The 19,204-nt window shown below is 34.7% G+C and overlaps 1 protein-coding gene and 2 pseudogenes across 1 annotated transcript; 2 read left to right on the forward strand and 1 right to left on the reverse strand.

Moving 5' to 3' along the window:
• The first annotated feature begins 1,111 nt into the window (after positions 1–1,111).
• On the forward strand, positions 1,112–5,411 carry LOC106345490 (agamous-like MADS-box protein AGL12). The gene is made up of 7 exons (XM_013784691.3): positions 1,112–1,547; positions 1,652–1,757; positions 4,312–4,373; positions 4,503–4,602; positions 4,728–4,769; positions 4,903–4,944; positions 5,058–5,411. The coding sequence occupies exons 1-7, from the start codon at positions 1,366–1,368 to the stop codon at positions 5,157–5,159; spliced, it is 636 nt and encodes a 211-aa protein (XP_013640145.1). The 5' UTR covers positions 1,112–1,365; the 3' UTR covers positions 5,160–5,411.
• Positions 5,412–7,737: 2,326 nt separating this feature from the next.
• On the reverse strand, positions 7,738–9,148 carry LOC106345489 (annotated as a pseudogene).
• Positions 9,149–14,956: 5,808 nt separating this feature from the next.
• Positions 14,957–15,796, forward strand: LOC125582250 (annotated as a pseudogene).
• The last annotated feature ends 3,408 nt before the right edge of the window (positions 15,797–19,204 follow it).

Here is a 19,204-nt window from a genome sequence, read left to right on the forward strand (position 1 = left end):
TTTAGAAATATATATTGTTGATATTTTCATTTTCCAAAGATAAACTTTTTTAATTATAAATTGATCCTTATTTTTATGTTTTGCTTAAATAAATTATATGTGTAATGTCACCAACTTAATTATTATGATTAAATTATTAGTTTCATCTAACTGATATCACAGAGCATAAAATATTCGTTTCTACGAAATTTTTGGCTCGCTTTAATTAGAAGAATCAAGATAAAAAATCTTATTTCTCACTTGAAAACGACGTAGATAATCGCTTATCGGAAATATATTTTTGTTGTTTATTCATAAAATCTAATGTTCATTTTATCCCCTATTTATTATGCTAGGGGTAAAATTTTAATTATATGATAATGTTAAATTTATATTAAATGGAAATTGGGTTGGGTTTTTGTCAAAAAATGTTGAAAAACATTAACAAATATGAGAAAGATTAAATTATTATTATTTCATAAAAGTTGGAATTATTATTAATAATTAATGGTAAATTTAAATATAATATGTTTGAAATGTATTCTTAGAAAGAAAAAATAAAGTAAACTGTTAAAGAAAATGATATTATTTTCTTCATTTGAAGAATGTTAGTTTTTTAAAATAAATATAACTCCAACCATGGATGAAAACACTTTAAATTTAACCTCTCTCTCTCTTTTTTTCAAAGCATTTTTGGTGAACAAAAAAAGAGAAAGCTGTCCATATTTTATTTATCTTATTTTTTACCTCACAAGTGTTATTCTATTCTGCCTTCTCAATTTGATATTTTCACCATATTTGATAATAACCTTTCAAAACAGAAAATATTTGGATTATTAGAAAGTTAAATTTCGTATCAACATCGTTAAGTTTTGTATCAGTTAGTGCATGTCAGGTCATGTCACATCCGATGTTAGATCAATCAATCAAGTGTAAGTGTGTAACATAGAAATTAAATTTGTACAAGCTAGAAAAGAAAGGCTAGTATAATATGCAAACCCATAAAGTAACAAACAATGCTTTAGATGGAGCTCTCACATGTAAACCTATATATACTTTGTATGAATGCATACTTAACATATAACATATGTGAGCACATACATATATTTTAATATAAGGGAAAAGGAAGCTTGTGTGGAGAAAAAGGTCCTTTAAGAAGCAGAGAAGCTAGTGGGAGAATCTGATAATGGAGATTGTATATAAAGTGAAGAAGCTGGCATGAATTTGGTCATAACTTCACAGTTTCTTCCAAACAAAAAGAGAAACCAAACAGCAAGTGGGGAACCTCGAAGCTAGTTCAAACTAGTGGGAGGTTGATCCACGTTCTAACTTCAAATCAAAATCCAAATTTAAACACAAATTTGAACGTTAATTCATCATTTAGAAATGGCTCGTGGAAAGATCCAGCTGAAGAGGATCGAAAACCCAGTTCACAGGCAAGTGACTTTCTGCAAGAGGAGAACTGGTCTTCTCAAGAAGGCCAAAGAGCTCTCTGTGCTCTGCGACGCAGAGATTGGTGTTGTGATTTTCTCTCCTCAGGGAAAGCTGTTTGAGCTTGCAGCTAAAGGGTATTATTATATATATTATATATATCATAGTGTTCATACTTGTTTTGTGTTTATATGCAATTAAATATAAACTTATATAGTGGGAATCTGATTTCATAAATCAGAACAATGGACGGGATAATTGATAAGTACATGAAGTGTACCGGTGGTGGTCGTGGTTCTTCTTCTGCTATTTTTACTGCTCAAGAACAACTTCAGCCCCCAAATCTTGTATGTCTCTCGTCTCCTTAATTTTCATTCTTTGTTTTCTTATATTTTGAATTCTTCTCTTTGATTTTTGGGATTGATTGTTGAAACTGCTTGGTTTTATGGCATTTTTTGGGTTGATTAAAACTAGCCAGTCTCCATGTCTCATTAAAAATGTTAATTACTTCTTCCATTTTGTTCTTTTGAGTTAATTTAGTTTTCTTTTTCTCCATTTCCATATAAATATATTATTTTGATATGCTATCTGATACACGTGTTGACATGCAAAGCGTGAGTTTATTGGACGTTGTTGATTGAGTTGAAATAAAATAGTCTGTAAAAGCAAGTCCAGGTTCTATGTAAATATCTAGACAATTAAAAAATAAAAAATGAAGATAATATAAGAGAAACAATTAAAAAAATCGTTGTAAATGAGGAACTCACCTGCCATTAGTGGTTACATACGTACTTAGGTACCACATAGATTTCTTTATTGTTATTTAATTGAATCTTAAAAAGATAAAATCATAAAATAAAATGAACCAATGGAAAAGTGACAGCAATGAAATGAATCTTTTAACTTTGACAAGAATACCTTCATGAGGTGTCCTCTCTTTCTCTTTCCACCACCTTTTCTAATTTTTTTCATTTTGTTAATCACTAGAAACTCTTTAAAAACCTTACACTGCGCATGCCCTTAGAACCTGATTATATATTTTTATTGGTATATGTCCGTTTGTTTCCCATCTGGTTATCTAAAAGAGAATATATTTTAGTGCAATAAAAAATTGTGTTAGAATAATATGATTAATTTGCTGAGAACTCCATTTCAGAAAATTTAGCATTGAATGTGCCCTAAGTTAGGTAGGGCACCTGATTCTGATTCTACTTGAAACTAATACTAGTAGTTGAGAAGTTAACATTCATTGCACATGTTTTTTTTTTTTTGCAACTTAAAAATGGTTAAACATGGGTCTATTAAAGACACAGACCTAACCCCGGATGGGAGATGCAACCTACAGATGGATCATCTCCCGGGTATTCAAATTAATAGGCCGTAAGCATGAACTCATATCTGCATGGTCACATGTGAAGCTAATAATTTCGCACTAGAGGGGAAACGATCCCTGACCTGGACCAACAGAGCAACTCCTCCTGTAGTGGAAACCACTAGACCACCACGATGTCGTTTACATTTATTGCACATTTTTCTGAACAACTAACTAGTCTCACATTCTCAGATCGTTCTACTAGAAGAGTAAAGGAAAAACAAAAGAAGTTTTTTAAGTGTAAAATGTTTTCTATTAGTTCTTCATTACTGAGAACAAGAACAAGTTTTATTTTGGTAAATTAAAACAAGTCAAATTAATTACTATAGAGTACATTAGTACCCATGTGTATCACACTTTAAATATACATGCATGTATCTTATTTTGGTAAAAAATTATGTGTGTATGTATTTAACTATTTACTAGATCTCGATCCGCGCAACCGCGCGAATTTTTGTTTTTATTTATTTTTATATAAACATTTTGTTTTCAATTCTAAACTGGTATATATTATAATATATATGTATCTATCAATTTTTAAAACATAATAAGTTTACGGTATATTTTTTCATTGAATAGATTGTTTCAAACTTTCGCATGTATTTGTATCTTCTTATATATATATATATTTAGGATTATTATTTCTTATTAAAATCGTAACTATATATATAAAGATTAGTAAAATATTTTTTTATTGTCATATTCAAAAATATTGTAACATTTCAGAAATTTAGAATTTTTTTAAAAAATTAAACTTTTCGCTTCATAGATTTATATTATCGAGAAATAATTAAACATTTAGTTTTGTTTGATTTTTAAAATAAACTATATAGTTTAAAATTTGTTTTCAATGGTTTAAGGTAGTAAAGATTAATCATTGTTAGATAATATGATTTTTTTATTTTAAAAAAATCTTTATAATTTTAAAAGTTAACATCGACAAATATTTAAATTATTAACATATGGAGGTATAATATTACAACATTAAATTATATTTATTTAATTTATACTATCTATAAATCCAATGGATTATCTATTGTTTAAATCCAATTATTGATAGCCCAGTAAAAATTTCTGGTAGGCCCAAAAATTAAATGATAAGATTAGAGATTAAATGTAATATGACTTTCTAAGAATATATCCATTAGGTCTATTTTAAAAAAAAACACACATGAATCAATGTTGTGACTTATGTTTTAATATATAAGATGAATCTTTATCTTTAGCACTAATTTATTTGTATTTAAAACAAATTATTATTAGTTTATAAATAAGTACAAATTATAAGTTTCCCTGGATAGATAAAAGAGATAGCCCCTAAACTGTTGTCATTGACACGCTCCGAAGTAGTATTGGGTTTTTTCCTAACTTATTGATGCATATATGTATTCATTTAATGAATAAATACATGTACGTTTATATGTACGGACATGACACTAACTTGTACGCTTTCAATTTGTCTAGCTACACCGGCTTGTTAAATTACTTATAAATAACAGAAACACTGAACGAACGTTGATTATCTCTAGGAACCGAAAGATGAGGTCAATGTGCTTAAGAGAGAGATCGAGATGCTTCAGAAAGGAATAAGGTATATATTATTAACTATTTACACGTTATTTCCTTACTAGCTAAGTTGCTTATATTAGATTAGAAATTTATATTTTTTGGTCATCTGAAATTTATACATGAGTAAGTCTATATAATATAATGGATTCAGGTATATGTTTGGAGGAGGAGATGGCGCGATGAATCTTGAAGAACTTCTTCTTCTTGAGAAGCATCTTGAGTTTTGGATTTCTCAGATCCGCTCGGCTAAGGTATTCATGTATTAATGCATATAATGATAATTATGTATAATCAAAGAGTGACTATTTAAATACTGATGATTATAAACGTTATATGTTTCTGTTGAAAAAAATTAAGTTTATATGTAAAATTGCAGATGGAGATTATGCTTCAAGAAATTCAGTCCTTAAGGAACAAGGTAAGCACATGTATAACATCATTCTATATTCAGCTTCATACCAACTGGCTTGAATCATGAGTTTGGTTTATAATAACGGAACATAGAACGTTAAATTTAACCTTGTTTAACGGTTAATTTTGTGTGTGTGAAGGAAGGAGTTCTCAAAAATGCCAACAAGTTTCTTCTCGAGAAGGTAACAATTTTACTATAGTAGAGCTATATCCAAATGTATATCTTATTATGATGATGTTTACACTGCTTTGCCCTAATGATTTGCTTTGTTGTTGTGTTGGTGAAATAATGCAGATAGAGGAGAACAACAATAGCATATTAGATGCTAACTTCACAACTGTGGATACTAACTATTCTTATCCGCTAACCATGCCAAGTGAAATATTTCAGTTCTAGACCATAGAATGTTTGAAAACTATGTCTTACGTATTCAAATAAATCTTGGTAAGTATAATTAGTGTTGTTAAATCACACATAATTATAATAAAGCCTGTGAAACTTTTTTAGGCTGTTGAAAATCTATTTGTAACTTTTTCTTCTTGTTTTTAATTTGTTGGTGTAAGCAATGAAATGACTACAAGTGTGGTGTGTACTTAAACTCTTTCTATCTATGTTTGGAATTTATGGATTGTATGGTTTGGGTTTAAATGAGGATACCTAGCTAGCCTCTTTTTCATTGTATTTACATTTTTTTGTGCACCAGTGTTTTTACATTGTTACCTTCTAAATCGAAAATGGATAAGAAGGAAAGTAGTATTTCAACACAAAGTCGAAATTTATTTGACTAGATTCCAAAACTGATTATGTCATGAAACCTGAAACAAATGTATAGATGTTGAAACTTCAATAGTGACGACTAATCTGAGAAGTCAAGCATTTAGACTCAACCTTCAAATTAGTAGATCAAGATTCAGGATGCTAAAACCTACATATACAACCATCATTTTCAGTTAAAAGAGCCATATTTGTTACTTTTTATGCTCGTTTCTTCGACATAATTGGTCTTCAAGATTGTCTGGCCTTGAAAGGTTCATTGAGAATATCGACGATTAAAATGCAACGTTTCTCGACGATTGGCGAGTAAGTCCGGTGGCTCGAAGCTTGTTCTTCAGTGGAATGGGAAGCAACGACTGTCTAAACAATTACTTGATGCCCAATTTTCCTACACCTAGCCAATTCAAAGCTGAACATTTCGGCGATATATTGGTTCAACATTACACCAATCAGCCCATTTTAATACAAAAATACAACAAAAAAAAAACTTAATTAAGCAAGAAGCTAAAATGTAATCATAACTTTGTTGTTTTTTTGGTAATGGAGAGACTTTTTATAATCTTGATGGTAGGAAAAGTTGTAGTGACTAGACTTGGACGAATGGGATGCTTAATGCATTCCGAGTATTCTAGCTCAATAAACCTATGGTAAATGCTGGAAAGAAGTGAACCCACTTGTTCTTCCGTTCAACACAAACTTCACAACAATGATCTCTGATCTCAACCAGAATCTCCCGGTGCTAAATTCATTTACCTCAATATAGCTCATATGTTCGACGAGATCATCGCTAACCCAGCGAGTTATGGTAGTTAATAAATGTTAGGCTAGCTAAGACCAACTCTTGAACTGATAACTAATTATGGTTGTGTTGGTTTTGTAGGATTTACTACTTTGGACAAGGGATGTTGTGGGATAGTACGGAACAGAGCACATATATCACTTGTCTTCCCTATGAGACACCTTGTCCTAACAAAATTTGAAATTTGCTCTTGTAACGTTTTTATCTCAGTATAGCTCATATGAAATTTACCTCAATATAGCTCATATGTTCGACAAGATCATCGCTAAGCCAGCGAGTTATGGTAGTTAACAAATGTTAGGCTAGCTAACACCAACTCTTGAACCGATAACTAATTATGGTTGTGTTGGTTTTGTAAGATTTACTACTTTGGACAAGGGATGTTGTGGGATAGGACGGAACAGAGCACATATATCACTTGTCTTCCCTATGAGACACCTTGTCCTAACAAAATTTGAAATGTGCTCTTGTAACGTTTCTACCTCAATATAGCTCATATGAAATTTACCTCAATATAGCTCATATGTTCGACGAGATCATCGCTAACCCAGCGAGTTATGGTAGTTAACAAATGTTAGGCTAGCTAAGACCAACTCTTGAACCGATAACTAATTATGGTTGTGTTGGTTTTGTAGGATTTACTACTTTGGACAAGGGATGTTGTGAGATAGGACGGAGCAGAGCACACATATCACTTGTCTTCCCTATGAGACACCTTGTCCTAACAAAATTTGAAATTTGCTCTTGTAACGTTTTTGAGTTTCGATCATATCAAAATTTGAAATTCGCTCTTGGTTTTCCCGCTACCACCTGCAATAAACACAGCTTTTGCGGTTGGTAGCTGTTGTTGGCGTTTGGCAACAACCGCTCAAACCGCTCCAAACCGTTTTAAACCGTTTCAAACCGCTCTAAACCTCATAAATTCAAAAACTGGTTCCATCTAGCGTTTGCGATTGCGGGAGGATAATTTTTTTTAAAACAATATAAATACAAAATGAAAAATATTCAATAAAAAAATTAAATTGAAATTATAAAAATACTAAAATATATCTATTATACTTTAATTAATATTATAAAATTTTAAAATAAAAATATTTTCTATAATTTTAAAAAATTTAAAACTATAACTTTCTAAATATAATTTTTATATTTATTATAATATTATGATTTTTGATATTTTTATAATTATATAAAATGTAAATATTGTTAATTTATTATTTAATCGCTGCTGGATTTGGTAGTTAACCAGTCATAAGTATCTCGCAAACACACCAATTTTTAACTGCAGAAGCAGTCGTATAAATCTCTTAAAACCTCTAGAAACCGCAACCAACCGTATCCGGAAACTCCTGCAAGCGCAACGGCTGTGTTTAAACCAGTTAGCGGAGTCATGTCATTTTCCTTATGAACCGTTTTGAAAACGTCAAATTTAATCACCAAACGGTCCAACTCATTTCTACTGGTTTTGCTTAATTAATTGATATTTGATTTAACATTAAAAATATACTAATAAATAGAAAAAAAAATCTAGAGTCGGCTGTTTAAGGACAGAATCTACCACCGGAGATATTAGACTTCCGGTGGCTGGCTAGGCACCGTGAAATGGCGGAGCCTTCCCTGTTGCTCCGTCATGTAATCTCTGCACAGAAACGCCATAGAGAACTCATCCTCCACCGTCCGATCAACATCATGTACAAAAACCGCCCTCGTCTCTCCTTTCTTCCTACTCCTCGCGATCATCCCCGCCGTGTAAATAGCCGACATCCTCCCCGGAGCTTCTTCGTGAAACCTCCTCGGAGCATCCACCACGATTATATCCCACTCCGTCTCGTAAACCACTTCTGGTAATCCCTTCAGCGCAAGCTCGCACTTAGAAGCCCTAAGATCCATCTACACGCCGGGACGGCACTCCTCACTATCTATCGCCGCCGACAACAGAGCCGCCGCATCTCTTACTTTAGTATCGTACTGTACGTGAACGTGGTACGACTCAAGAGACGGGAACTTCTCAGCGATCTTGCGGATCCATGACTCGTCCTCGTCTAAGAAGATTGTTCCCGGTGGTTCGGGGACGCCCACATCAAGCTGTCATGGCCAAGACCAAATACGAGAAAATTGCACGGCGATGCCTTGTCTAAGACCTGATGCAGTGTTATGTTAAACTATACACTAATAGTAATACAAACCATTGCATGTTGTTTTGTTAGCCTTCTGTGTACCTTCTTGGTGACGGAGATTTCGGAGAGTGTTTGCTGGGGAGTGGTATTGGAGGCGGCGTAGTAGATGAGAGCGTCGGCGAGCGAAGGAGGGATCTTACCGCAACTCGCGGACTCTAGGCTATGTACTTTAGTTCCGATGGAGGAGTTGGAGATCCGTATAGTTTTGTCTAACGCCGGCTGAAATGAAGACGGTGAGAACTCGGTGTTGGTGATGAAGAAGAGAGTGATAACGACGAGAGACGCTAAGCTAGAGAGAATGAGTTTCATGGTAATAGGAAACTGGAGAGTAGTCGTCATTGTGATGATCTTAGTTGCTCAACTGAGAGAGGCGTTACATTCACTACTAGAGAGGAAGGTTTTTGTATTCTTGAGGGGACAAAGAGCAAAAGATTTTAATCTTTCTTTTGGGCTTGGTCCATGAGGTGGTTTGATTGTATGATGTGTCTCAATTTAATTGGTCGATATTAACGATATAATTTCAAGAATTATTTCAGGTTTTGGTGTCATCACCTTATAGGACCAAGTTTAAAAGGTTAGCAAAGAGTAATATAGCAGGAGACAAAAGAAAATTGTGTTAAAGGTACATAGACGTTATGATGAAGCCTAAAGGTTGGCCAAGTTGGTTCTTTACCATGGCAAAAACATATATCTTTTAGGAATTTTATCTAATTTCGTTGTTGAGTTTGTATAAAATTTTATCTAATTTTATCGAATGTTTGCTTCTGTTTTGCTATCTTTCATTGCATTGTCAAACATGCATGATAACACTAGCACTGTCACCTGTTACGTTCTTAATGATGATGAATGTGAATTTGATACAAACTCAACAGCGAAATACGGAAAGTCAATCACATTATTTAAAATTTTTTTATTACAGTCCAAAACCAAAAGCTTTGAATTCTACGCAGCCATTTAGTTCTTTAACTGCAGTAAAAATCTAGACTTCAAAAGAAATGAGCAAGATATGCTCAAAGATCTGCAAGTTCAGAAGCAGCGCAGGTTGACCATTGATTGTATTTGGCCGGGCCTGAAAAATTTTGGCCCAGAGTCAAAAAAAATTTTTTGGACCATTATTTTCAAAAATCAGAAAAGTGACTGAAAATGTATTCTAGTGTTCAAACTCTGCACCTCTTATGCGCATCCCTGCGCTCTTACCAGTAGGACTAGTGTAAATTTTATCTTACGATTGACCCTTTAAATATATATATCTTGTAAGGCCCTAAGCACATGCTTTATGTGCCTCTATTCAGGCCCGGTCCTGATCGTATTGTATTCTTTTGTAAGATGATTTTACTTGACTTGTTGGAGAGAACATCCGTCAGAGCCTCGGGCCAAAGCACGTAGAAGCCTTCACAGATATCCATGAGAAATTCGGAAGACAGTTATTGACAGAAAGGTTATAGGACAAAAAGAGTGTGACACTCCATGAAACTGAATGCAAAAGAAATGATCTAAACTATATTTTTCAACTAGATGGCTAAGCTAAAAAGGTAAAAAGCAAAATTTTATAGCAAGTTGTTGTGATGTTGGTTGCTTTTGGCTTTCTAAGCCCTATGAGAAGAGCTTGTAGCATTTTGCTGATAGGGTAATATGTCTCATTCCTCAAATGGGAGCAAAAATTGCTATTGAGACTCCAATGACTATTGCTATCTGTGGTTAAGTCAACAAAGGGTTAGAGTTGTTAAGTTACTCAGCTTGTGACTAAAGCTTTGTGGAATCAAGAAAGTCTAACCAAAGTGGCACACCAATGAAATCTAAATCGTTTTGGTCGCCTCATGACCAACCATATAACGCAAGACAACTGCCAAGTACATGGGTACAGTATACATCATCCATCATCCATCATTATAATCTAATGTTTGCAAACAGTTGAGATATGTTTATTGCTTTTTGTAGAGTGACTTACACAAAGTATGAGGTTGATGAGAAGACAAGGCCACCAAAGAACCCTAAAAGACCTTCGAACAAGGGATACAGACTGCTACTAGACATACCAATGCTGCACAAACCGAAGAATATTAATTTACATGCTTACATACAAAAAGTGAAAGAAAGGTAAATGAGAGCTAACCAACGTATGTGCTACGTGCGACTAGACTCAGCATTGTTGGAGTGAATTTAAGTGTTTTCACCAGGTAATGTATGACTCGATGGTGTCAAACACTGACATTGCGAAAACCTGTCCAGATGATCATAATTTTGAAGGTTATATATATAGGCCTCCAATTTATGAAAAACAATTATTAAAGTTTTTATAAGCTTGACGGATTTTTTAAGAGATTGCCTCCGCTCACGCTGTAAACTAAGTCAGAAGCGATCTGGACCAGAAGCTGTTGTGGTAAGACGATCCAGTAACCTAGTCTTGGTCCGAACGCTTCTTGGACTAGCTCCGGATAACGGTCAAACCGTTTCCCGGGAGCGCTTACGTGCAACTGACCATTTGCCACAACGAGTAGAACGTTATAAGCTATGATAATGTGATTGCAACAACTCCGGGTCCTCTGTTTTAAAGAATAACATCGTTAGTTACCACTTTATTTTGTAGAGAAGACACAAACAATTTCTTTAGTTACCAGCCAAGCTGTGACATGGCGACAGGGAGACTGAGAACTCCTGCGCCGACCATGGCCGTGACATTGTGGAAGGCAGAGTAATACCACTTGGCCTCTCTAGACGCCGTAACCGGTAACTAATCGTTGTAATCCATTTGCTGCTTGTTCTCCACATCATCCTGATCAAGATTTTTGGTATGGTTTATATATAGATGACATTAAATGTCAAAAAGAAACTTATATGAGTTACCATATCAAATGCCAAAAAGAGTTACCATATCTTGGCGTTACAAAAAAACATTCGGAGAATGATTGATTTGTTCAACGCTAAATGTTTTGAAAAATATATTTTTTTGTCAACTTTTTGAAAAATATATAAATGATCAGAGTTTCTGTATAAATTTATTTAAAGAGCACGAAAATATTGAAATCTTCATTCTTTTAGCAGACAGAGGGAAATAGAATATGGTCAAATGTCAGTCTCATTGATGAAACCACATTATTCTTTTTTTTTTTGAGCAACTGAAACCACATTATTCTTTTTTTTTGAGCAACTGAAACCACATTATTCATGTGACTATATACACAGCTTATTACCGCTGAAGGAGGCGCATTGGTGAAGGTCCTTTTGTTTTGTGTTTTCTTCAAAAAATAAAATATATAGGGAAATGTATTTTTCTTTTCTTTTTAGTACAAAATATGTATAGAGAAGAGAAAAAAAAAACAGAAGAGTAATTACTGGTTAATGATGATCAGTTTCGTGCCTAGACTTTGTGGGGGCTTAGAATATCTCTAAAAAAACTCTCTATTTTGAAGATTCCAAAACTCTATATTTGAAATTTTAAGGTGTCTTTTGAAATCTTTCTCCAAAAGCAAAACTTCAAACTTAATTTCAAAATTATTTGTATTTTACATTATAGTCCTTATATTTGTCATAATTAATGTAAATCCATAAAACTCTTATAAATAACTAGCACATATAAAAAAATATTACAAGAATATTAATTAATAAAATTTTACACTAAAATATAAAATTATAAAGAGAAATACATAATTAAATATTAAACTACAAGAAAAATACCACATTATTCAATAAAATTATCTCCATAATTCTCCATCTTTGAAAATTATTTGTTTGGAAATTATTGGAGATTTTGGAGGTTCCGGAGAAAATTTACCAGACTATTAGTTTTATTGTAATATTTAAATTTATGAAATAAATATGTTTTCATGTACTTTTTAAATTTTCTTAATTAAGTTTCTTTTGTAATACTCTTGTTGTCTAATTCTAGTTTTAAAATATTATAAATTTTATTTAAAAAAATTATTTAATTTTTTGTGTAAAACTTGAATTTTTTTACAAAAATTGAAATATGTATGAGATATACATTTTTTAAGGATTAAAACGATAAAAGAAAAAATATTTAAGAATCATAAATGTGATGTGTAATTAATTGTAAAGACCAAAACTCCAAATTTGAAGTTTCACTTCTCAAAACTCCAAATTTGAAGTTTTGAAGTTCGTTTTTTTAGAGCAAAAAATTCTATATTCGAAGTTCTAGAGTTCTTTTTGGAGATGCTTTTAAGGTAATTTTAAAGTTGGGGCCTTAATTTAGATAAAAAAAATTATCATGTAAATTTTGAATTTTAAAAAGTATATTCAACATACTTAAAATGTTTTTAAATAATTTATGTATAAAATATATAATTTTATGTTAAGTAAACAGAGTTTAGTACATAAAGAATAAATAAAATCAGATATGAAAACTTTGTTAAGATTCTTTACATTTTCATCAGTATCCAATTTGTTTTTTAGCTAAAAAAAGTTCATATCTATAATTAGGGAGGAAGTGATTACTGATTTTACTTGGATGCTAGAAAAGTGAGGATGGTCTTTTAAACGAGTTTGCAAATCCAACGACTCTGGTCTCTTCCTAATTCCTTACGTTCAGATCTTTTCTTCGTTGGTTTTATCAGCCACATTTCTAGCCTTATTCTTCCCGATATTCCAGCGATCCCACAATTCAACAGAGAAATTTAAAGAAAAATCATAAACAAATACTTAAAAGTCTACAAATCGTATAACAATCTAAAAGGAATCATATTACACAGCTTATAACAAATTTAATACATTAGAAAAAAATATAAACAATAAGTAAAATCCATATTTTTTTTGTTAAAAAAATAAAAATTAAAAATACTAGATTATGAAAGTGTTCATAGCGCCTCAACAACCCCAAAACAATTAATTAGACTGTTATAAATCATATTGTAGATGTCCATAACCGGTCCGGTCCATAACCGGCCCGGTCCATAACCGGCCCAATGCTAGAGAAAGAGAGACTCGGCCGTGAGGAGAGAGAGAAAGAATCGGCATCTTGCATTTTCCTTATTAGATTATGATTTGTACTATTTCCATATTTGTATTTCCTTTCATTAGTCTTTCCATTATTCTATGACGGTGTAATTCTCTATATATAAAGGGCTCCTTATGTTTATTAATAATATAGAAACATAGATTTCATTCTCTAGTTTCACAACACGTTATCAACACGATTACTCTAAACCCTAAGCTAAACAAACCCTAGCCGGCGAATCCATAATCCCCTCGACGATAAACCCTAACCGTTGAGAACTCCCGATCACGAACCCTAAACCTAATACTCATCATGTTCCCGTTCGTGACACGATCCCAGCTCACGACCTCAGACCGTCTCAGCTCGATCCCGAGACACGATCTCAGCCAGCTCGCGATAGACGACTCGATACCGCTCGCGATAATAGCTTGTTTCCGTTCGTGATCAGACGATCTCAGCTTCAGCTTGCGTTCCCGATACCAGCAAGGACAGCTCGCGATACGTTCCAGCTCTAGACGACCTCAGCTCGTTCGCGTATCAATCTCAACGTTCAGCTCGCGATCCTCATCTCATTGGTGGTCCATTCAACCCTACTTGAGATTAAGGTAATCCTTAAACCCTAATCGAAACCCTAGGGTAATAGATCAAAACCCCAATGAGTAAATCAAAGCTCATAATCATAAGTTCGATTCCCTAAACCCCAATTGATCTAATGATCAAAATTGTTTTCCTAATACCTTTAGCCGCATACATGCATAATGCATGCTATGCATGAAATCGATTAAAACCCTAAAGCTAATGCATAATCGATTTTATCCAAACCCTAATTAATCTTTGAGATCGAAATTGATTATTTTGATTGATTGAATATGATCATATAGAAATCGATTGCTAGGATTGATAATCTCATTCTTGAATTTGGTTGTTTGAATTGATCAAACCAATTGAATGATTTTCAAATTGAAGTCGTATTGATTGTTTGATCGAAACCCTAATTGATGCATTGCTCGACTGTTTGATTGCAATTACACATTGAACTCTTAGAAAACCGTTTGCTAAGATTGAAAACGAATGACCATTATATTGATTGCATTGAAACCGTTTGCTAAGATTGTAGCCGTGCGGCTTGTTTGCATCATGCATGCATAATAGTACGAACTGATTGCATATAGAATCCGAATGCTAAGATTGAACATGTATGCATCATATACGAATGACATATTTGCATCATACCTAGAATCCGGATTGCTTGAGCATATTGATTGCATTCGCTTGAACACTTTTAAATCTAAATTATGAAACATATGATTTCAGATGTCAAAAATCAACAACTTGGATTTTGCTGCCCTAAATCTCTCTAGAGATAATTACTTGCAATGGGCACTTGATGCTAAGATCATCCTAAAATCCAAGGGACTCGGTGAATGTATCACCGAGGGAAATAATGCAAGTGAGAAAGATAGATATGGAGCTATATTAATTATATGCCATCATGTTATTGAGAGTCTCAAAGATCAGTATTTGACTATTGAGAATCCTCTAGACCTTTGGACAGAGTTGAAAACGAGATATGATCACCAGAGAACGGTGTTATTACCAAAGGCTACGTATGATTGGAGGAATCTCAGAATCCAGGACTTCAAGTCCGTGGACGAGTAGACTTCAAGTCTGTGGATGAGTCTAACTCGGCCCTGTTTAAGATAGTTTCTAAATTGAAACTGTGTGGTGAGAATGTAACGGATAAGGATATGCTTGAGAAAACATTTTCCACCTTCCACACAAGCACTGTGTTGTTACAACAACAGTACTGTGAGAAGGGCTTCACAACTTATGCTAATCTGATCTCTTGTCTCTTGCTCGCTGAGCAGAACAATGAACTGTTGATGAGAAACAGTGAATTGAGACCTCCTGAAAAAATCCATTACCTGAGGCACATGCGACCGTAGAGGATAAGAAAGAGTCGAACCATGTTCAGAGTGATAGCCAGCATGGCCGTGGTCGTGGAAAATGGCATGGACGTGGTGGTCGAGGCCGAGGCAACTCATATGGCCGTGGCCAACAAAACTCTTATGGAGGCCGTGGTCATGGCCGAGGCCGTGGTACATCATTTAAACCACAAAACTCGACCAAATCCGTGTGCCATAGATGTGGTATGGATAATCATTGGGCTAAGACATGTAGGACTCTCAAACATCTCGTTGACCTCTACCAAGAGAGTTTGAAAGGGAAGAATCCTGAAGCTCATATGACTTATCAAGATGGTGAAGATGATTTCAATCATGAACGAGACGATCTTATGGATTATGAAACTTCAGATTGTTTAAAAGAATGAAGTTGAATTCGACATCTATGTTTTGTGTTCTTTGCTTTGTGTTTTCCATGTTTTGATTGCTTTGAACTTATTTTATTAATGAATGAAAGTTTTTATATGAAGTCTCTAAAGTATCATTCCGGGTATAGCCAGTCTCATAGAGGGCTACGGCCAGGCTAACATCCTGTTGCCTAAGGGTACGCATCTAGAGATATCTAATTCATTGTATTCACCCAGATCTAAGAGAAGCCTATTGAGCTTTAAAGACATTTGAATGAATGGTTTTCATATTGAGACTAAGGGCAAAGGAAACAAAGAGTTCCTTCAGATCATAGAATTCGGCCAAGGACATAAGAAAGTCCTAGAGTCTATACATACGCTCTCTACTGGCCTTTTTTACGCCAAGGTCAGTATGATGGAGGCCAATGCCGCATTTGATAAAGTGGCCACCGAGAATTTTACTCTCTGGCACGACCGGTTTTTGAATACAAACGACCATCCTTTTAAAGACTATACGTCTTGATAATGCTGGTGAGTTCATGTCCCAAGCGTTTAATGATTACTATATGTCCATGGGGGTAAGTGTGGAACACTCCGTGGCACATGTACATATACAGAACGGCTTGGCCGAATCATTCACAAAACGAATTCAGCTGATAGCTAGACTATTGCTTATGAGGTCTAAGCTTACGGCCACAGCTTGGGGACACGCGGTCTTGCACGTGGCCGAACTGATTCGTATCAGACCGTCTAGTGAACATAAATATTCCCCATCACAATTACTTACGGGTCATGAGCCAGACATTTCCCATCTTAAGACATTTGACTGTGCCGTCTATGTGCCAATTGCACCACCACAGAGAACAAAGATGGGACCTCAAAGGAGGATGAGGATATATGTTGGATATGATTCTCCCATGATTATAAAATACCTTGAGCCAACTACGGGTGATTTATTTAAGGCCAGGTATGCGGATTGTCACTTTGATGAATTCGAACATCCAACATTAGGGGGAGATAGCAGTAAACTGGTAAAAGAAATTACATGGAATCAAACATCCTTATCTTGGCAAGATCCTCGGACTCAAAGAGTGTGCTTTAGAAGTCCAAAATATTATACATTTACAAAAGCTAGCTAATCAATTGCCAGATTCCTTTGCTGACCCGAAAAGAGTGACTAAGTCATATATACCAGCTGCTAATGCACCAATAAGAATTGATGTTCAAGAGGGACACAATCAAGTTGCTACAGAGTCTAGACAACGTTTGAAACGTGGTAGACCAATAGGTTCCAAAGATAAGAACCCTCGGAAAACTAAGAAAGGTGCAGATAATGAAACTGAGGTTGTTAAAACCCTAGACACGACCGCGGCCGTTCCTAAATCTCGGGACTTAACCGCGGCCGATCCCAAAACCCTAATAGCGATCGCGGCCCATCATGAATGCTTAGATGCGCCGGTCCTGATGTATCTAATACTGATTCTTGGGACGCCAAGATTCAAGGTACTGAAGGTCCTGATAATAATGAGATCTCAATAAACTATGTCTTATCTTGGATACAATGGAACAGAAAGAATGTCGACATTGATGATATATTTGCATGCAATGTAGCACTTGAAATCATGGATGATAATGAGGATCATGAACCCACGTCTATTTATGAGTGCACTCAACGATCAGATTGGATCAAATGGAAAGAACCTATAAACGTGGAGTTAAACTCTTTAAAGAAGATAGATGTCTTTGGACCAATAGTCCGGACATCTTATGATGTTAAACCAGTCGGCCATAAGTGGGTCTTTGTGAGAAAGAGAAACGAACATGGTAATGTCGTTATATATAAAGCACGGCTTGTTGCACAAGGATTCTCACAGAGACCAGGAATAGATTATGAGGAGACATACTCCTCTGTGGTGGATGCTACTACTTTTAGATTCCTGATAAGTCTGGCTATAAGAGAAAACTTAGACTTGCGGTTAATGGATGTAGAAACTGCATACTTATATGGCCCACTGGATAATGAGATATATATGAAAGTACCACAGGGTATTGAATTGAAAGACAAATCGAGTTCTCAAGAACAACATTGTATACAGTTGAATAAGTCACTTTATGGAATGAAACAATCAGGTCGAATGTGGTACAATAGACTAAGTGAGTACCTAGTGAAAGAGGGCTATAAGAATGACCCGATCAGTCCATGTATTTTCAAAAAGAAATTCGAAAATAAAGGATTTGTGATCACAGCAGTGTATGTTGATGATCTGAATATCCTAGGAACCTCTGGAGAGATCTCCCAAACAGTTGAATATCTTAAGAAAGAATTTGAGATGAAAGATCTAGGAAAAACAAAATTCTGTTTGGGATTACAGCTTGAGTACATTAAAGATTGAATCCTTGTGCATCAAATGGCATATACAGAAAAGGTACTCAAGAGATTTAATATGGCCAAGTCTCAACCATTATCTAGCCCCATGGTCGTGAGGTCCCTCGGCCTGGACACTGATCTGTTCCGTCCTAAGATGGACGATGAAGATGTCCTTGGTCCCGAAGTGCCATATCTCAGTGCCATAGGAGCTTTGATGTATCTGGCTAGTCACACACGACCAGATATATGTTTTGCTGTAAATTTATTGTCTAGATTTAACTCTTGTCCAACCCAAAGGCACTGGGACGAGATTAAACATATTCTTCGTTACCTGCAAGGAATGAAAGAGTTGGGTTTATTTTATACTAACCAAAACAAAGAAAGTTTAGTTGATTTTGCTGATGCAGGTTATTTTTCGGATCCACACAATGCTCGATCACAGACAGACTATGTTTTCACACATGGTGGAACGGCCATATCATGGCGTTCCATGAAGCAGACGATCGCGGCCACATCTTCAAACCATTCGGAGATCTTGGCAGTTCATGCGGCCAGCCGCGAGTTGTTCAGAACAGGGGGAGTAATACGTGTTGTACTCTTTTTCCTTCACCATGGTTTTGTCTCATTGGGTTTTCCTGGTAAGGTTTTAATGAGGCAACATCTAAAGCGTATTACAATCCCTGTATGGTTATGGCATCCAAGGGGGAGTGTTATAAATCAGATTGTGGATGTGCATAACCGGCCCGGTTCATAACCGGCCCAATGCTAGAGAGAGAGAGAGACTCGACCGTGAGGAGAGAGAGAGAGAGAGAGAATTGACATCTTGTCTTTTCCTTATTAGATTATGATTTGTACTCTTTCTATATTTGTATTTCCTTTCTTTAGTCTTTCCATTATTCTATGACGGTGTAATTCCCTATATATAAAAAGCTCCTTATATTTATGAATAATATAGAAACATAGATTTCATTCTCTAGTTTCACAACATGTACGACTATATTATTAGTATATCAGTCTAGGCGTTTACCAATACCAATATACTTAATATATTTAGTATAATA

This window comes from Brassica napus, chromosome C2, assembly GCF_020379485.1.
Source record: "Brassica napus cultivar Da-Ae chromosome C2, Da-Ae, whole genome shotgun sequence".
NCBI lineage: Eukaryota > Viridiplantae > Streptophyta > Magnoliopsida > Brassicales > Brassicaceae > Brassica > Brassica napus.